The sequence below is a fragment of the Mustela nivalis genome, assembly GCF_964662115.1.
Source record: "Mustela nivalis genome assembly, chromosome: 6".
Lineage (NCBI taxonomy): Eukaryota > Metazoa > Chordata > Mammalia > Carnivora > Mustelidae > Mustela > Mustela nivalis.
In genome coordinates this window covers 3,520,928-3,539,898 of record NC_139025.1, presented here as the reverse complement: position 1 = coordinate 3,539,898, position 18,971 = coordinate 3,520,928, and the positions used below count along the sequence as shown (strand labels likewise).

Genomic DNA, 18,971 nt, shown 5'->3' with positions numbered 1-18,971 from the left:
CACCAGACTCTCTCATGCGCCAAGATCTATTGTGAGATCTCAGCGGCCTTACTGTTCCTTCATCCTGAGACGTTCTGCTGTCTCGCTCAGAGACTGTGTCCGTACGCATCAGTCAGTCCTGCCCAGGATGAAGGACCACAGTAACCAGGAAGGAGGAATGACGGAGGAGCTGTGAGCGGAGCCAGCCTGATGCCAGGGTCCTGTTCCTGCCGAGCCCGATGTGGTCCGTCCACTTTCAAGAGGGCTTGAAGTCTGGGGACGCCACTTTGATACACCTTTTTAAAGTATTCCCTAAACACTGGGTTTTCGTTTTCTGCGCACAGAGTAAGGAGAAGGTCACCTGGTGTGGGGGCACAGGGCCGGGGGGGGCGCTTCAGCTGGACGCTAATGCTAACGACTGCGCTGAAATCTGGCAGACAAGAGAAAAGTCAGCGAGTCTTCCGATGCCTGAGTCCCACATGGATTTCCTCAATCAACAGGTGAAAACACACTTCTCGGGACAGAAAGGAAAGACACTTTCATCCAGCGAGCCTCCAATACTAGTCTTCTGCAACAAGAACCTCATCAACCACTTTTGCTAAAAGCACCTACGACCGCATTCTCTCATCTTCCAGATGGTTTGTGCACTCGGTGTTATCTCCGCGAGGGCAGCGGCCCATCCTGCCGAGGCTTCCCAGAGCCTGGAGCTCAGTGACTACTTGCTATGAGAGTGCGCTCTCAGGGGAGCCCGTGATCTCCAGGTAACTCACAGACCCTGAGCTCCTCATGCCAGGGCTTTCACTGGCCACGCGACGTCCCACGTGACCGGTGTGACTCGCCTGGCACGAGCTGCACTCACGCTCAGCAGAAAGCCATTAATGAAGTCCGTTGCCATAGAAATGCAGAGTTCAGAACGAGGCCTACCAGTGCTCTGGACCCCAGACTGGAGCTCCTTAGGGCCTCGAGCTCTTCGGTCATCTTGGAGGCAAGAGCCTGAAGATAACCTCGGGCATCTTTCTCGTCGCTGACCCTAGAGAAGGACCACACCCTGTGAGCAAGAGGAGCCGAAAACGAGACCAGATTCCTGCCTTCCACAGGACAGAGCGACACTGTGTCCTATCAGGCGGAACAGTCGCCCACAACGGACGAATGCCTGCCGGCAAGGGCTGACCCAGGCCCTTTCTGCTGTGCTATGCGGAGGCCTGGCCTCCTGCTCCCCAAACCCGGGGGACGTGCAAAGCCTGACCCACACCATCAGTGACTTGGGGCGGTTTCTCCACCTTTGGTCCAACGTGATGACCGCCACGCAGAACTGTGGCCCCAGACGTTAGCAACTCAAGGAAGAGCAGCGAGGTCTGTGCTGAGGAAGCGCGTCGGCGAGGAGAGCCCGACGGGCCCAGGTACGTACCACTGAATGATCTCTGCGATCTGGGCTTCCCAGTGGGCCACCGACTCCTTCTTGGCTGCCAGACCCTGCAGCTCGTCCTCCAGCTGTCTATTTTGGGCTGTGAGTTTATCCACAAAGGAACAAAGCTGAAATTACACAATCATACCGCATGACTTGTTATTGGTGCCTTATAACTTTTAAACTTTTTTTTTTTTTAAAGATTTTAAACTTTTGTATGCTCTGGGAATCTCTGTGGGAAGCTAGAAGCTAACACAGCGCCCTTCAAAGATGACGCTGGTGTTGTTATAGCCCAAGTTCTCCTGAAGAGCCTGAAAGTGCGCCTCGTTACAAAATACTGTCCCAACTTGGTCTTCAATGTAGGCTTTTTGAGTGCATCTAACTTTGTACATCTCAATACAAATCTTAACACACAAGAGGTAAGAGCTGGTGGTTTGGGGTAATCAGCAGCTTTTAACCCAGTGAAACACCCAATTAATAAGACCGAGCCTAGGACGCCCATAAGCACGAAGCTCCCAGGACCCACGACCGAGGACATGGCGGCCACGCGCAGGGACGCAGATTACCCTCTCGTTCTCAGCCGTGAGCTTCTTGTTCTCCTCCAGCAGCAAGGCTCTCTCGCGCTCGTACTTATCTCTTACTGTGCCTACTGCCTCCTCCATTTCTGTGTGCCTGGAAAGGTACGAGAGAGAGAGAGAGAGAGAGAGAGAGAGAGGAGTTAAGATGCCCGTGAGGCAGCCCCCCGGGGCAGGCACAGCAGCCCGCACCCACAACACTGCAGAGTGCATGGACACGTACCGCTCTCGCTTGGACTTCTCCAACTTGTCCTTTAACATGAGAACTTCCTTCTGCAGGGCCAGCTGGAGGCTCTCCGAATCATGCACCTCCTTCTTCACGTTTTTGACCTCCAGCACATGGGAGGCCTCACGCCTGACCAACTCCTCTTCATAAAACAGGACTTTCTTCTCGAGCTCAGATTTGATTTTGGAAATCTCCTGCTGGTGTTCTAAGGTGGCACCTGGTCCCCGGCCTCCTTGCTTCATCTGAAGATAAAGGTGACATAAAGCAAATTACAGAGCTCTGTGTCCTCCTGAGGGTCATGCGGCCTATCGCCCGCCCACCCAACGACAGGCGCTGCCCGGATGCATCTGGCTCCAGGGGCTGACAGGACCTGCCCTGCTGAAGGGACGTGCTCAGACCTGCCCGGGACCCCCGAGGCTCTGTCTACACCTGGACGTGAACGGTCTTCAAAGCCTCCTCCCACTGCTTGTTCATCACGCAACACTTGTCCTTTGAGGGCCGACTACGTGTCAGACGCCTCCGTGGTAACCGGGCTGCACCGAGCTCTCTGCTCTTGTGGGGCAGAGGGGAGAGCCCAACCAACCAGTAACTAAGCAACGAGATGCTAACATCAGGAGGCTAACACAAGGCAGCGGGATGAAGAATGGGGGTGGCACAAAGCAGACAACTAGGGAAGGCGGCATGGACACATGAAGCCCCAGGTTAGGTGACACGCAGGGAGTCAGGCGCTGAGCTAGGAGTGAGCCACGTGCACAACAGGAGGGCGTCGGGTGGCTGCAGTCAGCAGGAAGGAAGTGCCGGGAGGGGGCCCTCAGAGTAGAGTCACTCTGAAAGTGACTGCTGGGCACCAAAGACAGGATGCGCTCTGGCTGCCACGTGGAGCACAGACTGTCACTCTGGACAGCGACAAGCACTCGGGCACAAGGAAGCAGAAGTTAAGGCCCACAGGGCAGCAAGGACGATGGAGAGAAACAGGCACCTCTGAGATGTGTACTGGGAGAGAGGGGAGGCCCACCATCTCCACTTCACAGACAAGGAAACCAAGGCTCAGAATGGGGACTTGCACACTCGAGATCACCTAGGCTAACAATGAAACCTGCCAGGTCCTCACCCCTGTTCCCTCCACTAATGCCTTTTTTTTTTCTTTAATATTTTATTAATTTATTTGACAGAGATCACAAGCAGGCAGAGAGAGGGGGGGAAGCAGGCTCCCTGCTGAGCAGAGAGCCCGATGTGGGACTCGATCCCAGGACCCTGAGATTATGACCTGAGCCGAAGGCAGCAGCTTACCCCACTGAGCCACCCGGCGCCCCATGAGCGCTTTCCACTCGCTCTGTCCTTCCCTCCCTCCCGAGGTGCCTGGCTTCCCCGCCCGGCCACCAGCCTCTCTTTTCAACTTCAGCAGCAGGATGTGGGCTTTTCCAGAAAAGGACTCCACTAAATTTAGAAGCACGAGATAAGGAAACCTGGTTAAGCGTCTGCCTTTGGCTCAGGCCATGATCCCAGGGTCCTGGGATCGAGACCCGTGTGGGGCTCAGTGCCCGGTGGGGAGCCTCCTCCTCCCTCCTCCTCTGTCCCACCCCCTCCCTCCTTGTGCCCAAGCCTCAGCACATTCTCTCTCGCTCCCAAATATATAAAATCTTAATTAAAAAGAATTTAGAGACAAACGGCAGTTATCAGGTGTTAGTTTACCAGGGCTTCCTATAAATCGCCTGAGACGTTTTTTAGAAAGGAAAGAAATGGAGAAACTTGGGTTTTAAAAGTGAAAAGCTGCCATAACGGCATATTCTCCACGACCCGAGTCTTGTCCGCGACCGCCCTGCCCCCCGCCCCCCCACCCCCACCCCGGCGAGCCCGCCACGACCATTGGTGAGGGGCCCGGTCCGGCCTCCAGCAGGCACTACCTTGAGGGCCTCGAGCTCACTTTCCACTTGCTTGGAGAAGTTCTCGCTGTGCTCACGGAGCTTGCGCTCCCTGGAGGCCTCGGCGACCGCGTCCTCCAGCCGCGCTTCCAGCTGCAAGAGGAACGCCCGCGGCTATTGGCACAGAGTCGCCCCCGACAGGGGCCCTCGGCCAGCGCAGTCCCGAGGGCCTCAGAATCCTCCCCTCTTCGTCAGACTTCATCCCCAGGGCTGAGAAACACATTCGAGACTTAACTGGAGCGGCTGGTCGGTAATAAACAAGCTTAAGTTCTAACGTAAATCAGAAACTTGGCATTCGATTTCAAGAAAGGATGCTGAGTGGTGACACAAGTACTTGGCTGTCTGGAGAACAGGAAGGCATGTACCCAGCGACAGACATCACGCGTGCGCGGGCCGGGAGGACACTGGAAGGACCAGGCCTCGGAGTCGCTACCCTCCCCCACCCGCAGCACCCCCTGCAGGGCGGGGCTGGTAGCGCTCAGCTGGGGGAACCCGCTGCCCGCAGCTCCCGCTGCAACTACGAACTTATCTGGGTTGTGAACTAAACCGAGAGGAAAACAAAGATGCTCTCTGAGACCCAGCGACTAAGCGCAAAAGGCCCTTCTTTGCCTAATTACCTGGGTTTTCTTCAAGTACTTTATCCAAAACAGTGTAACACGGTGGACCCAATGCAAAAACAGGTATGACAACCTACATGTTTACTAAGGCAGTTATTAAAGAAAAGCAAGAAAATGTAAGAACGCCCCTCCTCTCGCCACACGGGGGAGGCAGTTAGATTTCATAAAAAAATGTCACCTACGTTAACACGCAATGGGTTTAGTGTTATACTGAAGACAGTGTCTTAATTTCTAACATGGTAGATACGAAGGGCTGTAACCGACACAAACAAGAGCTCTCTGGGGGTCTCGACAATGTCGAAGAGCAAACAGCCATCCAGAAAGCAGTTTCTGAGCCGCTGGGCTGACGTGCGCTGCGCCCGGTGGCGCCCAGTCCTCCCGCGCCTCCCCACCCCCCACGTCCGTGTGGCTCACGCACACGTACACACACTGTGCTGTACCAATCGCTCACGATATGTTTTGGTTACATCTGTTAGTTTGCTTTCAAACAGAATTTTTAAAAATCAGCACCCTAAGACATCTCTTAGTGATTTCACAGACACATAGGAAGACCTGAGAGACACAAACTAAAAACCAGACAGACCAACTTGATTTCGCCTAAAATTTAAGATTTTTAAGTAATTTGTGTAATCCAGCCCAAGATCTCAAGATGTTTTATGAAGATTGTAGAAAGGTCCAAACGGTACAATCCCTGAAACAGCCGAAAAGCTACCTCTTTCCTGAGCTTCTCGGACTTGCGCATCTCCTGCCGCATGGAGTCCATCTTCTGCATGGCCGCCTCCACCTCCTCCTCTTTGTCACGGAGCTGCCGGGACACCTTCTGCTTCTGGGAGCGGAGCTCGGCCATGCGCTCGTTGAGCTCCGAGAACTCCTGCAAGGCCAGCTTTCGCTGCTGGTGGGCGTCTTTGAGTTCTCTGGCCTGGGATTTCAATCGCTCCGAAGCCTCCAACAATTGCTGAACAGAAAAAAAGAGACGTTTCACGTTTGCTTGACCAAGACGTGGATGGCCGGAAGCTCAGTGATCCCCGGCGATGCCAGCTGCAGACCACGGCCAAGATCCAAAAGCTCACCTTCTTAGAAAAAAGCCCTTTGCTCAGCCCCAGTTACAGCCAAGAGCTGCCTGGAAGCAGCCCACCCAAGCCGAGGCGCTACGCACCATCCTCCCTCCAGGGAAGACACCCCACGACACGGCGACCCGCAGCCCAAGCCCACAACTTGCAAAACCATTCACGCCTCTCCCACGTCAGATCTCTCCCTTGACTACCTTGTGAAAATCCTCCTTCTCCTGTCGCACCACACGGTACTGCTTTTCCAGGCCTTTCAGCCGATGTGTGGAGTCCTCATGCTCTTGGCGAAGGGTCACCGTGTCCTCCAGCTGCCGCTCGAGCCTGTTTGAATCTGAGCAAAAGAGAAAACCAACCATCCTGAGAGCTCATGACTGAGTAACTCCTCACACTCTCGATCACCCAGGAGCTTTCTGACTTTCTCACACACAGCAGTTTGGAGACAGGTCACCTGACACAGGGTCAGCCTGGCAGGGACACCTTCTGCTTCTGGGAGTGGAGCTCGGTCATGCGCTCGATGAGCTCCGAGAACTGCTGCAAGGCCAGCTTTCGCTGCTGGTGGGCGTCTTTGAGTTTCAGTCTCAGGCACCTGGCACCTGCCAGGCTGACCCTGTGTCAGGTGGAGGGCTGAGACTCAGAAGGAACACGAGTCTTTAGGAAGCTCTGATAATCGAGGAGCCACAGAAGACTGGGGCAGGGGGCTGGCCCAGCACCTAAACAACCGAGGGAAGCCTCAGGAAGAAACCAGCTGTGGCAATTCTGTCTCCGGGCTACAAAGAGGGGAATGAAGACAGAGCACTGTAAAACGTTCCAAGAGTTTGTGGATAAAAGACTAGAGACACATTCTGGCTTCAACTACAAAATCCTATTATTTGAGCTGTGCCGAGGTGGAAAATCCTCTCCAGTGAGCTGACGAAACAGACGTTTAAACAGGTTCACCGAAGCCGAGTTTTTCCCTCCTTCTCCACCTCACGAAAAGTACCGAACGTTCTCTGAAGGGAGGACCGCCCGAGACACACACCACCCACCTGCGATTTTACTCTTCAGACGCTCGATCTCTTCGTTGAGCTTTTTGATTTCCTTCTCCCGCGCGGAGCCGCCTAGCGCCCGCGCGGAGCCGTGCAGGGACTGCACCGTCTGCGTGGACTCTGGGGGAGGGACATGGGCCGTGAGGGCCGGCTGGCGCCCAGGGCGGCGGGCCGAGGCCGCAGAAGGCCGGGCTCCGCCCTCACCTTGCAGCTTCCTGCTCAGCTCCAGCTTCTCCTGCTCCAGCCTCCGGATGCGCCGCTCGTAGGCCTCCGCCTGCAGGCTGTTCTCCAGGTCCCGCTGCACGCCCTCGTCTCTTGTCAGGGTGCTGGACTGCATGATGCTCTTCAGAGAGCCGCGGTCAGAGAAACAGCTGCAAGGAAAGCCATGGGGTTTTCTCGTCTGAGAAGTCACGGTGAGCTCGTCGGCATTCTACAGCTTCCTGGGGCCAAACACGCGTCTTCCAGGCAGGCCACCAAAACCGCCTGTGAGAAGACTGGTGTTTACAGAGCCAGAGTTTAGCCCAGGGCCCTCGTTAGGGCTAACGGTTGGACGACAGGGGGTGACCAACAAGGATGTGCCCTCCACGGGGGTCAGAGAACGAAAGCCCTGTGGCCCCGCTTCCGCTCAGCCAGAATGCGACAGGAGCCGGTGTCCTGCGGGCACCTGGGCGTGGGGACCTGGTGCAGGCCACGGGGATGGCCCTGGACACCCAGGCCACCAAGGGCTTTCTCCTCCTCCTGCCACTGACTGGCCGGGGCGTTCTGGGGATGGGCCGCTCCACCTCCAGGGCCCATCCTCCCCCACAGACTGAAAGCGCGAGGCTCTCTTCTGCACGGCGGGCCTGCAGCGCACGCCACAAGCACAGATTAAAGCCCTTGGCGCTTTAATCGAGCTTAATTCTCGAGCTGGTTCACAAGTTTAGTTCTCTTGCTTTTAACGTGACAATAATGCCAGGGGGACTCCTGAGTCCTGCTCTACGGAGGGCGGCGAAGTCACCAGCACACACATGCTTACGGGAAGGGCCGGGCCAGGGTCTCTCAAAGAGAATGCTGCGCTCGCCAGCACCACGGGCTCGGTTCCGGGAGGAGGGCCCTGGGCCCGACCTGCCAAATGCCGGTGGGCCCAGAACCCCCAGGTTTAACAAGCGCCCACGGATCGAGAACAGATCAGGAAATGGGGAAGCCCTGCACGAGGGATTAAGAGGTCACTAGGCCTATGGCACCTCAGGCCACTTCATGGGGACTACAGGGCGTCCGCGGTCACTCTGGCTCCTCACCCCAAAGGGGTATCTAAGAGCTCAAGCAGAAACAACCCGCTCCTGAAGGAATTCTCATCAATCTGGCTACTAGCTGCTAGCGGGTGCCAGGAGTCAGGCGGTGCTGGCCTCCGTCAGGCACCGTGGGGCTCCGTCTGCTCCACGTGGCCTGCCCGTCCTCCGGCCCGGTTTCCTCTGGAAGCCGGTGAGAGCCTGGCGAAGAGGCCCATGTGGGGTGGAGGCTGATAGGGACAGTCACCTCATGCTCGGGGCCTGCAGCGGCACACGGGGCTTCTGCTCCCGCCCTCCGGTTTCTCCCGCATCTACGACCGCGCTCTGGCCCGCGGTGGAAGCTACAAAGCTGCAACTAAAATCCGCACAAAAGCTGGCACGACTGGGACAGGGGGGCCACCGGCCACGGCCAGGAACAAATCTCGCCAAAGCTGACAGGCTGTGAGTCAGAAGTCAGCCAACTACCTCCCATGAGCCAAGGATAGGTTTCCCATTTTCGAGGTTTTGTTAACAAATAAGACTATATAAACGAGACTGCCCTTTGTGGAAGAAGTCTGCTGAGCCTGCGACATGTCACCATGTGTAGTCACCAGGGAACTCTTCTAAAAGACAGGCCCGTCCGTGCTCCATGAGCACGGTCCCCCTAACGCTGACGCAGGCCCGCACCCGTCCAGGAGCAGCCCCCAGACTGCGCACCGAGCCCGAGGGGAGGCTCTGCCTGGGGAACAACACAGCGAGACCCACCTTTCCGTCGTGAACGTAAAACCGATGAAGGGCAAGTGCAGCCCAGAGAAGCCCGTGTGAGAACCTGGAGGCAGTATTTCCTGCAGAAGAACACACGACAGAGTGAAATCCGCGTTCCAACAAAGGAAAAGGAGAAGGAAAGAATGCTACCCATGGGTGAGATCAGGGGTGTGTGAGAGAATGGCCTTCTGGGACATGGAGGACACAGTTCCCCGCCAGGGAGCACAGCCCGGGCAGACTTGTAGTTCTCAGGCCCAGCTGCGCCTGCTGCACGCACAATGCAGGGAGAGGACAGACGTGCTGCTGCAGGTGAGGATGGCGTCACAGGACACCTGCACCATACCCGCCCCTGCTCCACGTGGCCCCCAGCAGAGGCAAGCAGAAGGGCACAGACACAGCCCCCGGAGGGCGCAGGGCAGAGCCTGGGGTGTCCAGGTTCTCAGCAGCAACAGAGGCCAGAGGCAGAAGGGAGGCCTGGAAGCCAAGCTAGGGTATTTTAGGTAAATACATGACCTACTCTATTTTTCAGTTTCAGGATCCTTCTTTATCAAATGTGAAACCGAAGTTACAAGTCATCCGGGAAATGTCAGTGTGGAAGTAGTTTCTTTGGAGTCTAGGAAAACCCTTCCCACAGTGACACTACTTTTCTCTGTGTGGTCTACAGTTAAGGGCTTATTTGAGTAAGAGGAATTCTCTAAGGAGCCATCAAGAAGATCCTTCCTCTACCTGGCTGAACCCCAGTAATTCTATCCCCAAACCAGGTCACATGTACGGACTGAAGAAGGCTGGGTTCAGCCTCAGAGCCAACGTCTCTGGATCTAAAGGTGACGACTTGTGTACCAGAGGCCCCGTCGGACCAGCCAAACACAGCGTGGGCCCAGAGCCAGGACCCAATCTCGAGGACCCACGACATTGGTGGGAGGACTCAGAACACACACATGGCCACTGCTGCTCCCCAAACCCCTGCCAGATGAACACCAGTGAGCACAGGCACACCTCGGGAGAAATTTCGGGTTCGGTTCCGGACCACCAGAGAGGGAGTATCCCAACAAAGTGAGTCAACTGTATTGTTCAGTTTCCCGCGCATGTGAAAGCTGCGATCACACCACTGGGAGGTCTGTTAAATGTGTGACAGTGTGTCCCATCAGGATAAAGCAAACCCCTTAATTTAAAACTACTCTAGTGCTACGAAACAGTGACCATCACCTGAGCTCTCGGCAAGTCGCAAGCCTTGATCACACATCACCTAACAATACAGAATTGTTACAATACAGTAAGAACGAAAAGGTCTGAGACACGGCAAGAGCCAGCAGAATGTGACCCAGAGACACGAAGTGAGCAAATGTGGTCTGAATAATGGTGCCATAGCCATGCTGGAGGCAGGGGTGCCACGAACCTTTGTCTATAAAAACCCAGTATCTGCAAAGCACAGAAAAATGAGATTTGCCTGTGACCCTTACTTTCTCAAAGGGGCCTTAAGGACCAAGCTGAAGGTTGAAATAAAGGTGCGTTTCTTAAAACAGCTACCAGATTTTAAAAAAACCCAACACAGTCCGAAGTTGTATCATATTGGACAGCAACCCCGGACACACACTGCCAAGACTCGGCCCCATAGGGCCGCCACGTTGGGACAAGACTGCATCGACACTTACGATGTTTCTCAGCACGTCGTCATCCACGTCGAAGTTGGAAGTGTCGGAAGGACTGCTCACATCAGGAATATAAGGGGCCTCCAGGTTCCGTATGTTCTCCCAATTCAGACCTTCAAAGAACGCGTGCTTCTTGAAGTCCTCTATCCCATTCTGGCCCAGCCGGCGCTCCCTGCTGCAGATGAGTCTCTGAATGAGGTCTTTGGCTTCTTCAGACACGTCAGTGACGTGGGATGGAAACTGAAACCGCTCCTGGTGGGGGGGGCATGGGATGAAAACACATTTAGAAAAATCGAAGGTACACAGATGCTACAGGAAACAAGAGAGGCAACCGCTCCAAAGCAACAGTCCTAATTCCACGGTGACTGTAAATTCCACGGTAAAGTGTGAGCCACGGCTAACAAAACTGAATTCCAGAAAGTCAAACGAGAAAATCACCAGTCCTGCTTTTGCGCACAGTGGATTTGGTAGCACGTGCCACGCAAATGAAGAGGGACTGGTTTGTCACCCATCAAAGCGGCCAAGGACACAGACCGCGCGCTGCGGTGGGACAGGCCCACATGGCTCTGCAGAGGGCGTTTTGCCAGGAGCTATGGCAGACCCCTCTGGAAACCGTGCTCTACGGAAACAGTCACGAAGAGAATACCCACCGTGTTCACATGGCACGACATTCTCACCTGGTAAACTGCAAATTACCTACATGCCCAAAAGGGGACTTGTTAAAAAAAAAAAAAACAGGGCACACACACGCAAACAGAATGGTCTACTTCTATGCACTGGACAGACAGACGACTAAAACACACAGACAAAACCAGTTCTATGTGATGTGATGCCATTCCTTCCAACACCCCCCCACTCCCCGGAGCAGGCCCACCACTGTGATCCAGAACCAGGGACGGCAGCAGCACGTCCCGGGGTGGCGGAGAAGCTCAGGGGAGAGTGCACGGTGAGCCCGGCTGGGCCCCACCGGGAGCGCGGGACCAGCAGGCTCCGTAGCAGTCCCGGAGCCCAGCCCGCACCTTCAGAGTGCTTATCGCCGAGGGGGGGGGGGGGTGATTCCCACCATCTACACCCTGCCTCTCTGTGTTGTCTGACATTTTTATGTTTTTATGTAAGTATGTATTAATTTACACATGAAGACATTTATTTCTACTTTGGGAAAAGTGTTTTTTACAAGTACGGCCTGCTCTGGTCTGGAGTGAAACGGAAGACCAGCCACCAGTTCCGTGTGCACCTGCTCCCCGCGTGAGCCGTTAGTGAGGGACGGGGCTGAGGACAGGTCAGCGCTGAGGTGGCCCTTAGGGAGGCGGGAGGACGCCAAGAGCACCCTGGTGGTGGGGGGAGCGGCCTAGGAAGGCCTCCGTGACTGCGGGGGGCAGGCGCCAGGAGCAGGAGGAGGAAGAGCAAGTGGTAAAGCAAAGGAGAAACGGAGCGAGGCAGAGGGGAGGCAAGGTCGGGGTGGAAAATGCACAGCCGGGAAGGGAAAAGGAACAGGATCCGGGAGGCAGGAGGATGCCGGTGGAGAGGCGCGTGGCGCCGTCACGACCGCCGGTGAAGCCCGCCCCTCCAGCGACGTGCCCGGCAGCTCCTCGGGCCCTACTGTCCCGAGGCCGTGCCCGCTCCGCAGCTCCTCCTGGGCCTGGAGCCACGGCTCTCCTCCGCTCATGCCCACACCTCCCTTGCCGGCCGCGGGTGTGGACTCGACCACCCACTCTCTCGGCTCCCGCCTGGCGGCCAGCAGCTGCTCCAGCCCTATCGCCTCTTCCCCAAAGACGCTCCCAGCTTCCGAGCAGCCCTCGCGCCTCCAGGCCTGCGCCTCAGGACTTGAACCAATGGGACATGGGAATGCTGTGTCTTACCTCGTGGTTCATGATCTTTCCATAGGTCTCCACGAGCGACTCTGCGTAGAAGGGCGTTTCTCCGTACAGCATCTCGTACATGCAGACGCCCAGCGACCACCAGTCACACTCGGGGCCGTACCTGCCCATGCCGTCCTCCATCGCCTGCAGGATCTCGGGCGAGATGTAGTCAGGAGTGCCCACGGCCACGGAGGACTGGACCTTAGGGAAGAGGGTGGTGTTGGAAGGGAAACCCCAGGGCAGCTCTCATGCCACATTCCTAACTACCGCCTCTAAAACAGGGACGACGAATAAGGAAACCATCATGAGATGAAAGTGGCCTGTGATCATGATTAAAAACTGTAATTCAAAATTCAACGCGTAACTGTTCTCCTGTGGCACCACGCCCTGGGCAGTTTCCAGACGCAAAACACTCTCTCTCACACCTGGTCTCTCTGGGCCCAAAGGCCCACCTCAGCCCCCAATGGCACTGCAGTCCCTCAAGGGGTGGCATGTCCCACAGGCTCCAAGGTGGGGTCCCGTGGCCACGTGTGTTCAGGCCAACCCTTCGCCATGCCCATGTGCACACAGGCCACCTAGGTTCTTGTAGAACGAATTCTAGGGTGGGGCCCAGACACCGGACTCCCAGGATGCTCCCAGGGATGCTATGGTAGCTCACCGAGAGGCTACCCCAGCCTCCCAAAGGGAATATCAGGAAGGGGGTGCAGGCACTAGGTGGGCGCTCAGGAACTCCCCTGTGGGGAAATAGGAGACTAAGGGCCCTAAAGGGGAAAGAATATTCCCTCGGCTACCAACATCAGCAGAACAGGCCTATGACCTCTCTCCTGAAATCTGTGGCCCGAGAGGGCAGCAGTCATCAGAGACAGCGAGAGGAAGCCAGTCAGCTGAGAATCAGACCGGTCTCAGAGGACGCAGAGAACAGAGTCTGCAAGACTGAGAGAAACCATCACAGAAGGCCTGACTGACTCTCCCCTGGTTACGTCTGAAGAGAGGGCCATGGGGTGAAGCCGCACCCTGGGTCAGACCGAATCAGCAGGGAGCGCTGCCTCCCGTCACGTGACCAGATCACGCAGGTCACGGCTGGGCAGCGCTGCTGCAGCTCCGAGGCGGGCTGGGGAAGACCGGGGCATGAGGTGGTGGCACGGGATGCGCGGTCATGCATGCAGGGGAGAAAGCTGAGCCAGCCGTGCACTAGCTCAGTCGGAGGCCGCTGTTCGTTCTGTCAGAAGACTGGATTTGAGGACAGTACCCACCTACCAACTCATCAAGACGCAGAGAAATGAGAGACCGGCTTGTTGGAAAGAGAAAAGTCTAGCATCAAGGACCCCTGCTTCTAGATCTGCAACACCCACAGAGCGAAAAGCCCTCACTGACGGGAAGTTAGCTGCCCAGACAGAACGCGGAGGGTAGTTATAGCGAACGTCTGTGTGCCTGAGCGTCCCGCACAGGGCGTTTCGAGAAGGGACACAAGCGCCGCCTGCCGTCCACTGCAGCCCTGACGTGACTTTAGCCACCTAGCCACGTCTGGAAACCCAACCCCCGGCTGAGAAGACACATGCGTGACTTTCGTAAACACAGAAAGCAAAAAAGAGCTTTCAAACTTAAGTAGAACGTTTCAACTGTCTCCTTAACAGATTTATCTTTTTAATTTATATTCATAAACTTGCTTTCTTAACTGGATCTCAAATCACAATTTTAAGCCCCTTCTAATTACAAGCAAAACCCCAAATCAAATGGAAAATCTCCAACAAAATACCTACAGTTCCATCGTCATTCATCTTCAAGCATGATCCAAAGTCAGCCAGGCGGATATGACCATTCACGTCCAAAAGGACATTGTCAGGTTTGATGTCTCTGTTAGTGAAATAAATAAACGAGTTCACCATTTCCATGCTGTGCATTTGGGAGGTCAAGCCCTTACCTTGCAGTGTATCAGTGACAATCCTGGGAGCAGGTCTCCCATGCCCTTTCCGTGGCTATGTGGCGGTGCTCACTGGTGCAGTGTCCCCGGTCCGTTGGGTGACATGCCACTCCTGTTCCCACCACACAGCCGACAAGGGGTCTCCTGAGCGTCTCCTTTGTGCCAGGCACCGTGCTCGACCCCAGGTCTACAACAGTGACAGACCCCACAGCCCCTGCCTTCACGAAGCCTCCCCCTGGCTGAGGTGGCAGGAAACGAGCACGGGAGCACGACGCGTGTGGTAAGTGCTGTGAGGAAACGTGAGGAAGGCTGGCCGGGCCGAGCCTGGATGAGAGCAGGAGGCAGGTGAAGCTCTGGGCAGGAGCCCAGCAGACCAAGGGCGCAGCACAACCCACGCTGTATGTGATGGATGATGACCTGGGGGCCGAAGACCAGTGAGCAGCAGCAAGTGCACGGCAGCAAGGGAAGCCCGCGGTCGCACGTGCTGTTCTAGGTCCTGGCAAACGTGAGCCCCGTTGGGGGTGGCGCTCTAAAACATAAACCCTCCTTCCTGGCAGAAGAAGCGAACAACAGGCTGGCGGGTGCGCAGTGAGAGCACAGGTGTGCCGACACGGTGTGATGCCTCCGGGAAAGCAGACACGCGCCCCCTCTACTCCCAACATCGGGGACGAGTCCCACGAAGTAAGCAGAAGATGACATTTCTTACCCACAGGAAGACCCACAAAGCAAAAGAAAGCTAGCACAGCACTCCGAACTGGACAACACACAGGGAAGAGGAGAAAACAAACCAACGAGTCAGGAAAATACAAACAAAGAGCAGAATCAGACAAAACAAGGAGAAATGAAGAGAGTTGATTTAACTCAGGAAGAACCAGAAGAAAAAGACAAAAATCATCTCAGAAATAGTGACTCGATTATATGGTACCCGAAGGAGAACAAATTGAAATAAAGATCTGATGAAAGGCAGTGAAGCGAGTGAGGAAAGTCCTAGAAGAATAAGAAGTGAGACAAAGCAGAGAGAAGGGTCAGAGAGACAGTTGGAGTGAAGCAGAAGACAGGCTGGGAAGACCCAGAACACGGATCATGGGAGTCCCCAAAGAAACCGAAACAGTGAAACGTAACTAATACTTGAAAACACAGAAGTAAAAAAAGGACTTGAACTGACAAACTGTAAGGCCCACCAGTGAACACTTTCCAATGTCCTGTTTTTTGGAGCCAGAGAAGTCGATGCTGAAGGTCACAGGGATTGGTGACTGTGAAGACAGCCGGGAGAGCCGTGAAGACAAAGCAAGGGGCCTTGTGCGGCGACCAGGCCGCCATGGGCTCGGCCTCCATGACTAAAGCAGCAGGGCCCTGGTGCGGACAGACAGAGACGGCAGCACAGGACGGAATTTCCAAAACCAGACCAGCTGCACAAGGAGCGCGGACGTGCGGAGGGTGTCCTCTCAGTCCACTGGGCAGAGAAACACGGGAGTAAGTAAGCGGCTCACGGCATGACAGGAGGGCCTCTTCAGGATAACGTAGGCGCCCCCCACCTCAACGGCCCACCCCCCAACTCTCGGTCTGGGCCGCGTTTCCCCTGCGCGATCCTGCATCTCTTCCACACATGCAGCTCCTTGCTCGAGCTCTTCCTTTCCCAAGACCGTGTTTGTTTTCTGCACATTCCGTCTCACAAAACCGCACCGTTTCATCCCTCAGCCGTACTCCCTGATCTTTCTGGGAATGCGCTGTCCTCCGCCAGCAAGCCTGTGTCAACCTCAGAGTCTTCGTTCCCACCTCTGCTGGGATCTGGGGCGGACCCCTCAGAAGCACGGGCGCTGCACTCCCCGCCCCCCGCCATCCCCTGCTGCGGAAGCCCCGCCGTGGGGCAGCAGGCACTACCAACAGTCACCGCAGGCCCACAGACAGCCACCGAAGCCGGGTGCAGGGCAGGGGCACAGGGTCCAGGCCGTGCGTGTTAAAGCCGGCAGTGCCGCTGCTCGTGCCGGCAGAACACGCTTCTCTCGTGCCCCACCAGATGTGGTTTGAGGCTACTCACCCCGTGCCCTCCTCCACCGGAGGCTCGGGAGCACTGACTGACTTCCTATAAAACCTGACTTTGCGAACTTTCTACCAAAAATGCAAAGCTTACTGGTTTTAGACGGGGTTGTTCAACTGCTAAGTGTGAATCCTGAGTTGATGGCGCTGCTAATTACATATTTAATTCTCGTACTATGCCTGAAGGTCAGACAACAGAGTGAAGCTTCTCTAGAGCCAATTAAGAAAATACGAAGAAAGCTTTCTAATTAGGGAAAATAGGGAACGAATAAACTGTTAATAAGGGGTCAGGTTAATTTCCCTGGAGATCAGTGACAGAGGCAAAGACATTCAGGTCTGGTATGAATCAGGCACAGTCTGTCAGAAAGGTAAAACATAAAACTGAAGCTTGAAAACAACTACAACGAACCGTTACAAAAGCAGGCACAATGATGTTAAGGAACCCATGAAAAAGGGAAAATGCACTGCTCCAAACCCCATTGCTCTAAACGAAGGGACAGTTGTTTGGGGCAGCTCCCCTGCTTACTCTGTGACACGGGGACCTGTACCACTGTGCCCTGGGCAGGACATGCGGCCAGAGGCCAGCTGTCCCAAGGCCTGGTGCCTCGGTTTCCCTGCTGAGCACTGACGTGACACTCACGGCCAGACCTAAAGGGCATTTCTCTTCGCACCGTGTACCGTGGCTACACTTGGGACAGGAGCTGCGTCTGCTGAGTCGGGCCCCAAGTGGGGCAGCAGCCAAGCAGCAGCAATGCCAGGGGATGGCGGCAGCCCCCAGCCCCCACACACGGCACAGTGACGCCTTCACAGTCCTAAGAGGAAGGTGACTTCCAATCGAGAACCCCGCACTGGTTCATCCCTCAGTCTTACACCTGGATGGAATTAAGATGCTGATCTCAAATAAATAAATAAATAAATAAATAAATAAATCTCAGGAGCCTCCTTTTCCAGAATTTAGAGTGTGTGCTACCAAATCGAAAGCATGAACTGAGAAAAAGGAAGATGTGCGACTCAGAAAACAAGGGCTCCAGTCCCAGGGCGGTGGGGAGGGAGCCTGTCTGGGGAAGAGCTCCTAGGAGGAGGCCAAAGCAGGAGGCTCAGAGAGCACCGGGGCGGAGGGCAACAGGAAGGAAGAGGCAGCGCCAAGAAAAGTCAGACCAAGGCACACACAGGCTTTGTAACTCCGTGGCAGCGTTAGAGGATGATCAGCGACGGCCACCACGGAAAAGCAGACTCACGAAAAAACGGGACCGCTACCAACCCCGGAGAAGACAGGTTATACCACAGTATTTACACTTGTAAATACTGTGCGTGCAAGGCTCACCTGTCGTATCTACACGGGTGCCATGTTATGAACACCAAACACAGAATTAACCAAACGTTCTCATTCACGATTGCAATGGTGCGGGAGCGGGGACGGAAAGCGTGTGCGGGAGGAGGACCGGGAGAGAGACCTCTGTAAAGGGTAAATCTCCATTTTAACAGATGTAGTCTAATTCTCCCTTCTCCACACACCAAAAAAGAGAAGAGCGAGAGAAGCCTGTTATTTAAAATATGAGGTAAATACCAGAAGGAACATTAAGAAAGCGACAAGCCACCTACGGCCAGTGGAATCAGGCAGGAAACTCACAGACAGTTATGTGACTTTGACAAAGAAACAAACCCACTCCTGGACCAATCTGCTGTCTTAAACGGCAGGAAGAGATGGATGCAGTCCCTCGCACCAGAGCACGCGAGCCTGGCAAAGGGACCCCGGCACAGCGGGAGGACACCAGCCACACGGACACCAGCGCCCCCGGGCCGAGAGCCAGTCACACTGTCGCGCGGGCAGCTGGGGTGGGAGCCCCTCTCCGCAGCCTCTCCTTCCTGCATTTTGCTGCAGGCCGTGGAACAGGGAAAGCCGCGCTGACAAGCTAGAGGGTGGGTGTCCTGGGGAGGAGGGTCAGCAGGGGAGAGAGGGAGCTACTGTTAGGTGGCCTCGGGTGACCGGGTGACTGGAGCTCCAGCATCAAGGCGGTCACCGTGACGCTGGGACCCCCCGGTGCCAGGCGGTGGGGCGGCTCAGTGAGAGGCTGCTACGTGCATGAGCTCCCGGGGGGCCTGGAGCCTGGGGCCTGTGACACAGAGAGCTCTGAGGGCCCTTTAACACATTCCACGCAGCCTCTGTAAAACCCAAGAGGTGGTTACCTGTGCACGTAGTGCAGCTGATGGATGGAGTCGATGGCCAACACCATTTCACCAATGTAGAATCTTGCCATATCTTCCGGAAGCTTGTCTTCAAATTTGCTGAGCAGGGTCAGCAAATCACCACCCACATAGTAGTCCATGACCAAGTACTACAAATTGGGGTGAGATGGGGGAGAAGAGGCACAGTCAGCGCCAAGCCTGACAACGAAGGCCAACCCCCCCCGCGAAGTTCTCCAGCTCTTCAAGTTGGGACCAACGGCTTGCCCCCGCGCCATCCAGGATGCCCCCGGTTTGTTGGACCCTAACACTCCCAGTCAGGCCTCTGGCAGAGAACAACTTCAACAGGTAATACATTTAACCTCCGGAGAAAGTTACTGAAGAGTCTGATGCAGGAGAAGCCACAACAGAAGCTGGAGACCCAAAGCGGAAACACGATTCGTGATCTATCAGGTTCTCCTGGGTCTGGAGAATTCTCCCGGCCCTTACATCA

The 18,971-nt window shown here is 55.5% G+C and overlaps 1 protein-coding gene across 2 annotated transcripts in view; it reads right to left on the bottom strand.

The window, feature by feature from the left end:
- Positions 1 to 18,971, bottom strand: part of CDC42BPB (CDC42 binding protein kinase beta) — a 98,334-nt gene that overhangs the window by 26,785 nt on the left and 52,578 nt on the right. For both annotated transcript variants that reach the window (XR_014313467.1, XM_082737411.1), the window contains exons 5-18: positions 18,482 to 18,630; positions 14,097 to 14,190; positions 12,337 to 12,537; positions 10,481 to 10,729; positions 8,829 to 8,908; positions 7,021 to 7,187; positions 6,817 to 6,936; positions 5,989 to 6,122; positions 5,437 to 5,679; positions 4,090 to 4,200; positions 2,183 to 2,427; positions 1,951 to 2,056; positions 1,388 to 1,512; positions 904 to 1,009 (exon numbers count right to left, since the gene is read on the bottom strand). Coding sequence is in view for 1 of the 2 variants with exons in the window: in XM_082737411.1 (XP_082593537.1) it covers positions 904 to 1,009; positions 1,388 to 1,512; positions 1,951 to 2,056; positions 2,183 to 2,427; positions 4,090 to 4,200; positions 5,437 to 5,679; positions 5,989 to 6,122; positions 6,817 to 6,936; positions 7,021 to 7,187; positions 8,829 to 8,908; positions 10,481 to 10,729; positions 12,337 to 12,537; positions 14,097 to 14,190; positions 18,482 to 18,630 (2,130 nt within the window). In the remaining variant the exon portion in view is untranslated. The remainder of the gene's footprint in view (positions 1 to 903; positions 1,010 to 1,387; positions 1,513 to 1,950; positions 2,057 to 2,182; positions 2,428 to 4,089; positions 4,201 to 5,436; positions 5,680 to 5,988; positions 6,123 to 6,816; positions 6,937 to 7,020; positions 7,188 to 8,828; positions 8,909 to 10,480; positions 10,730 to 12,336; positions 12,538 to 14,096; positions 14,191 to 18,481; positions 18,631 to 18,971) is intronic.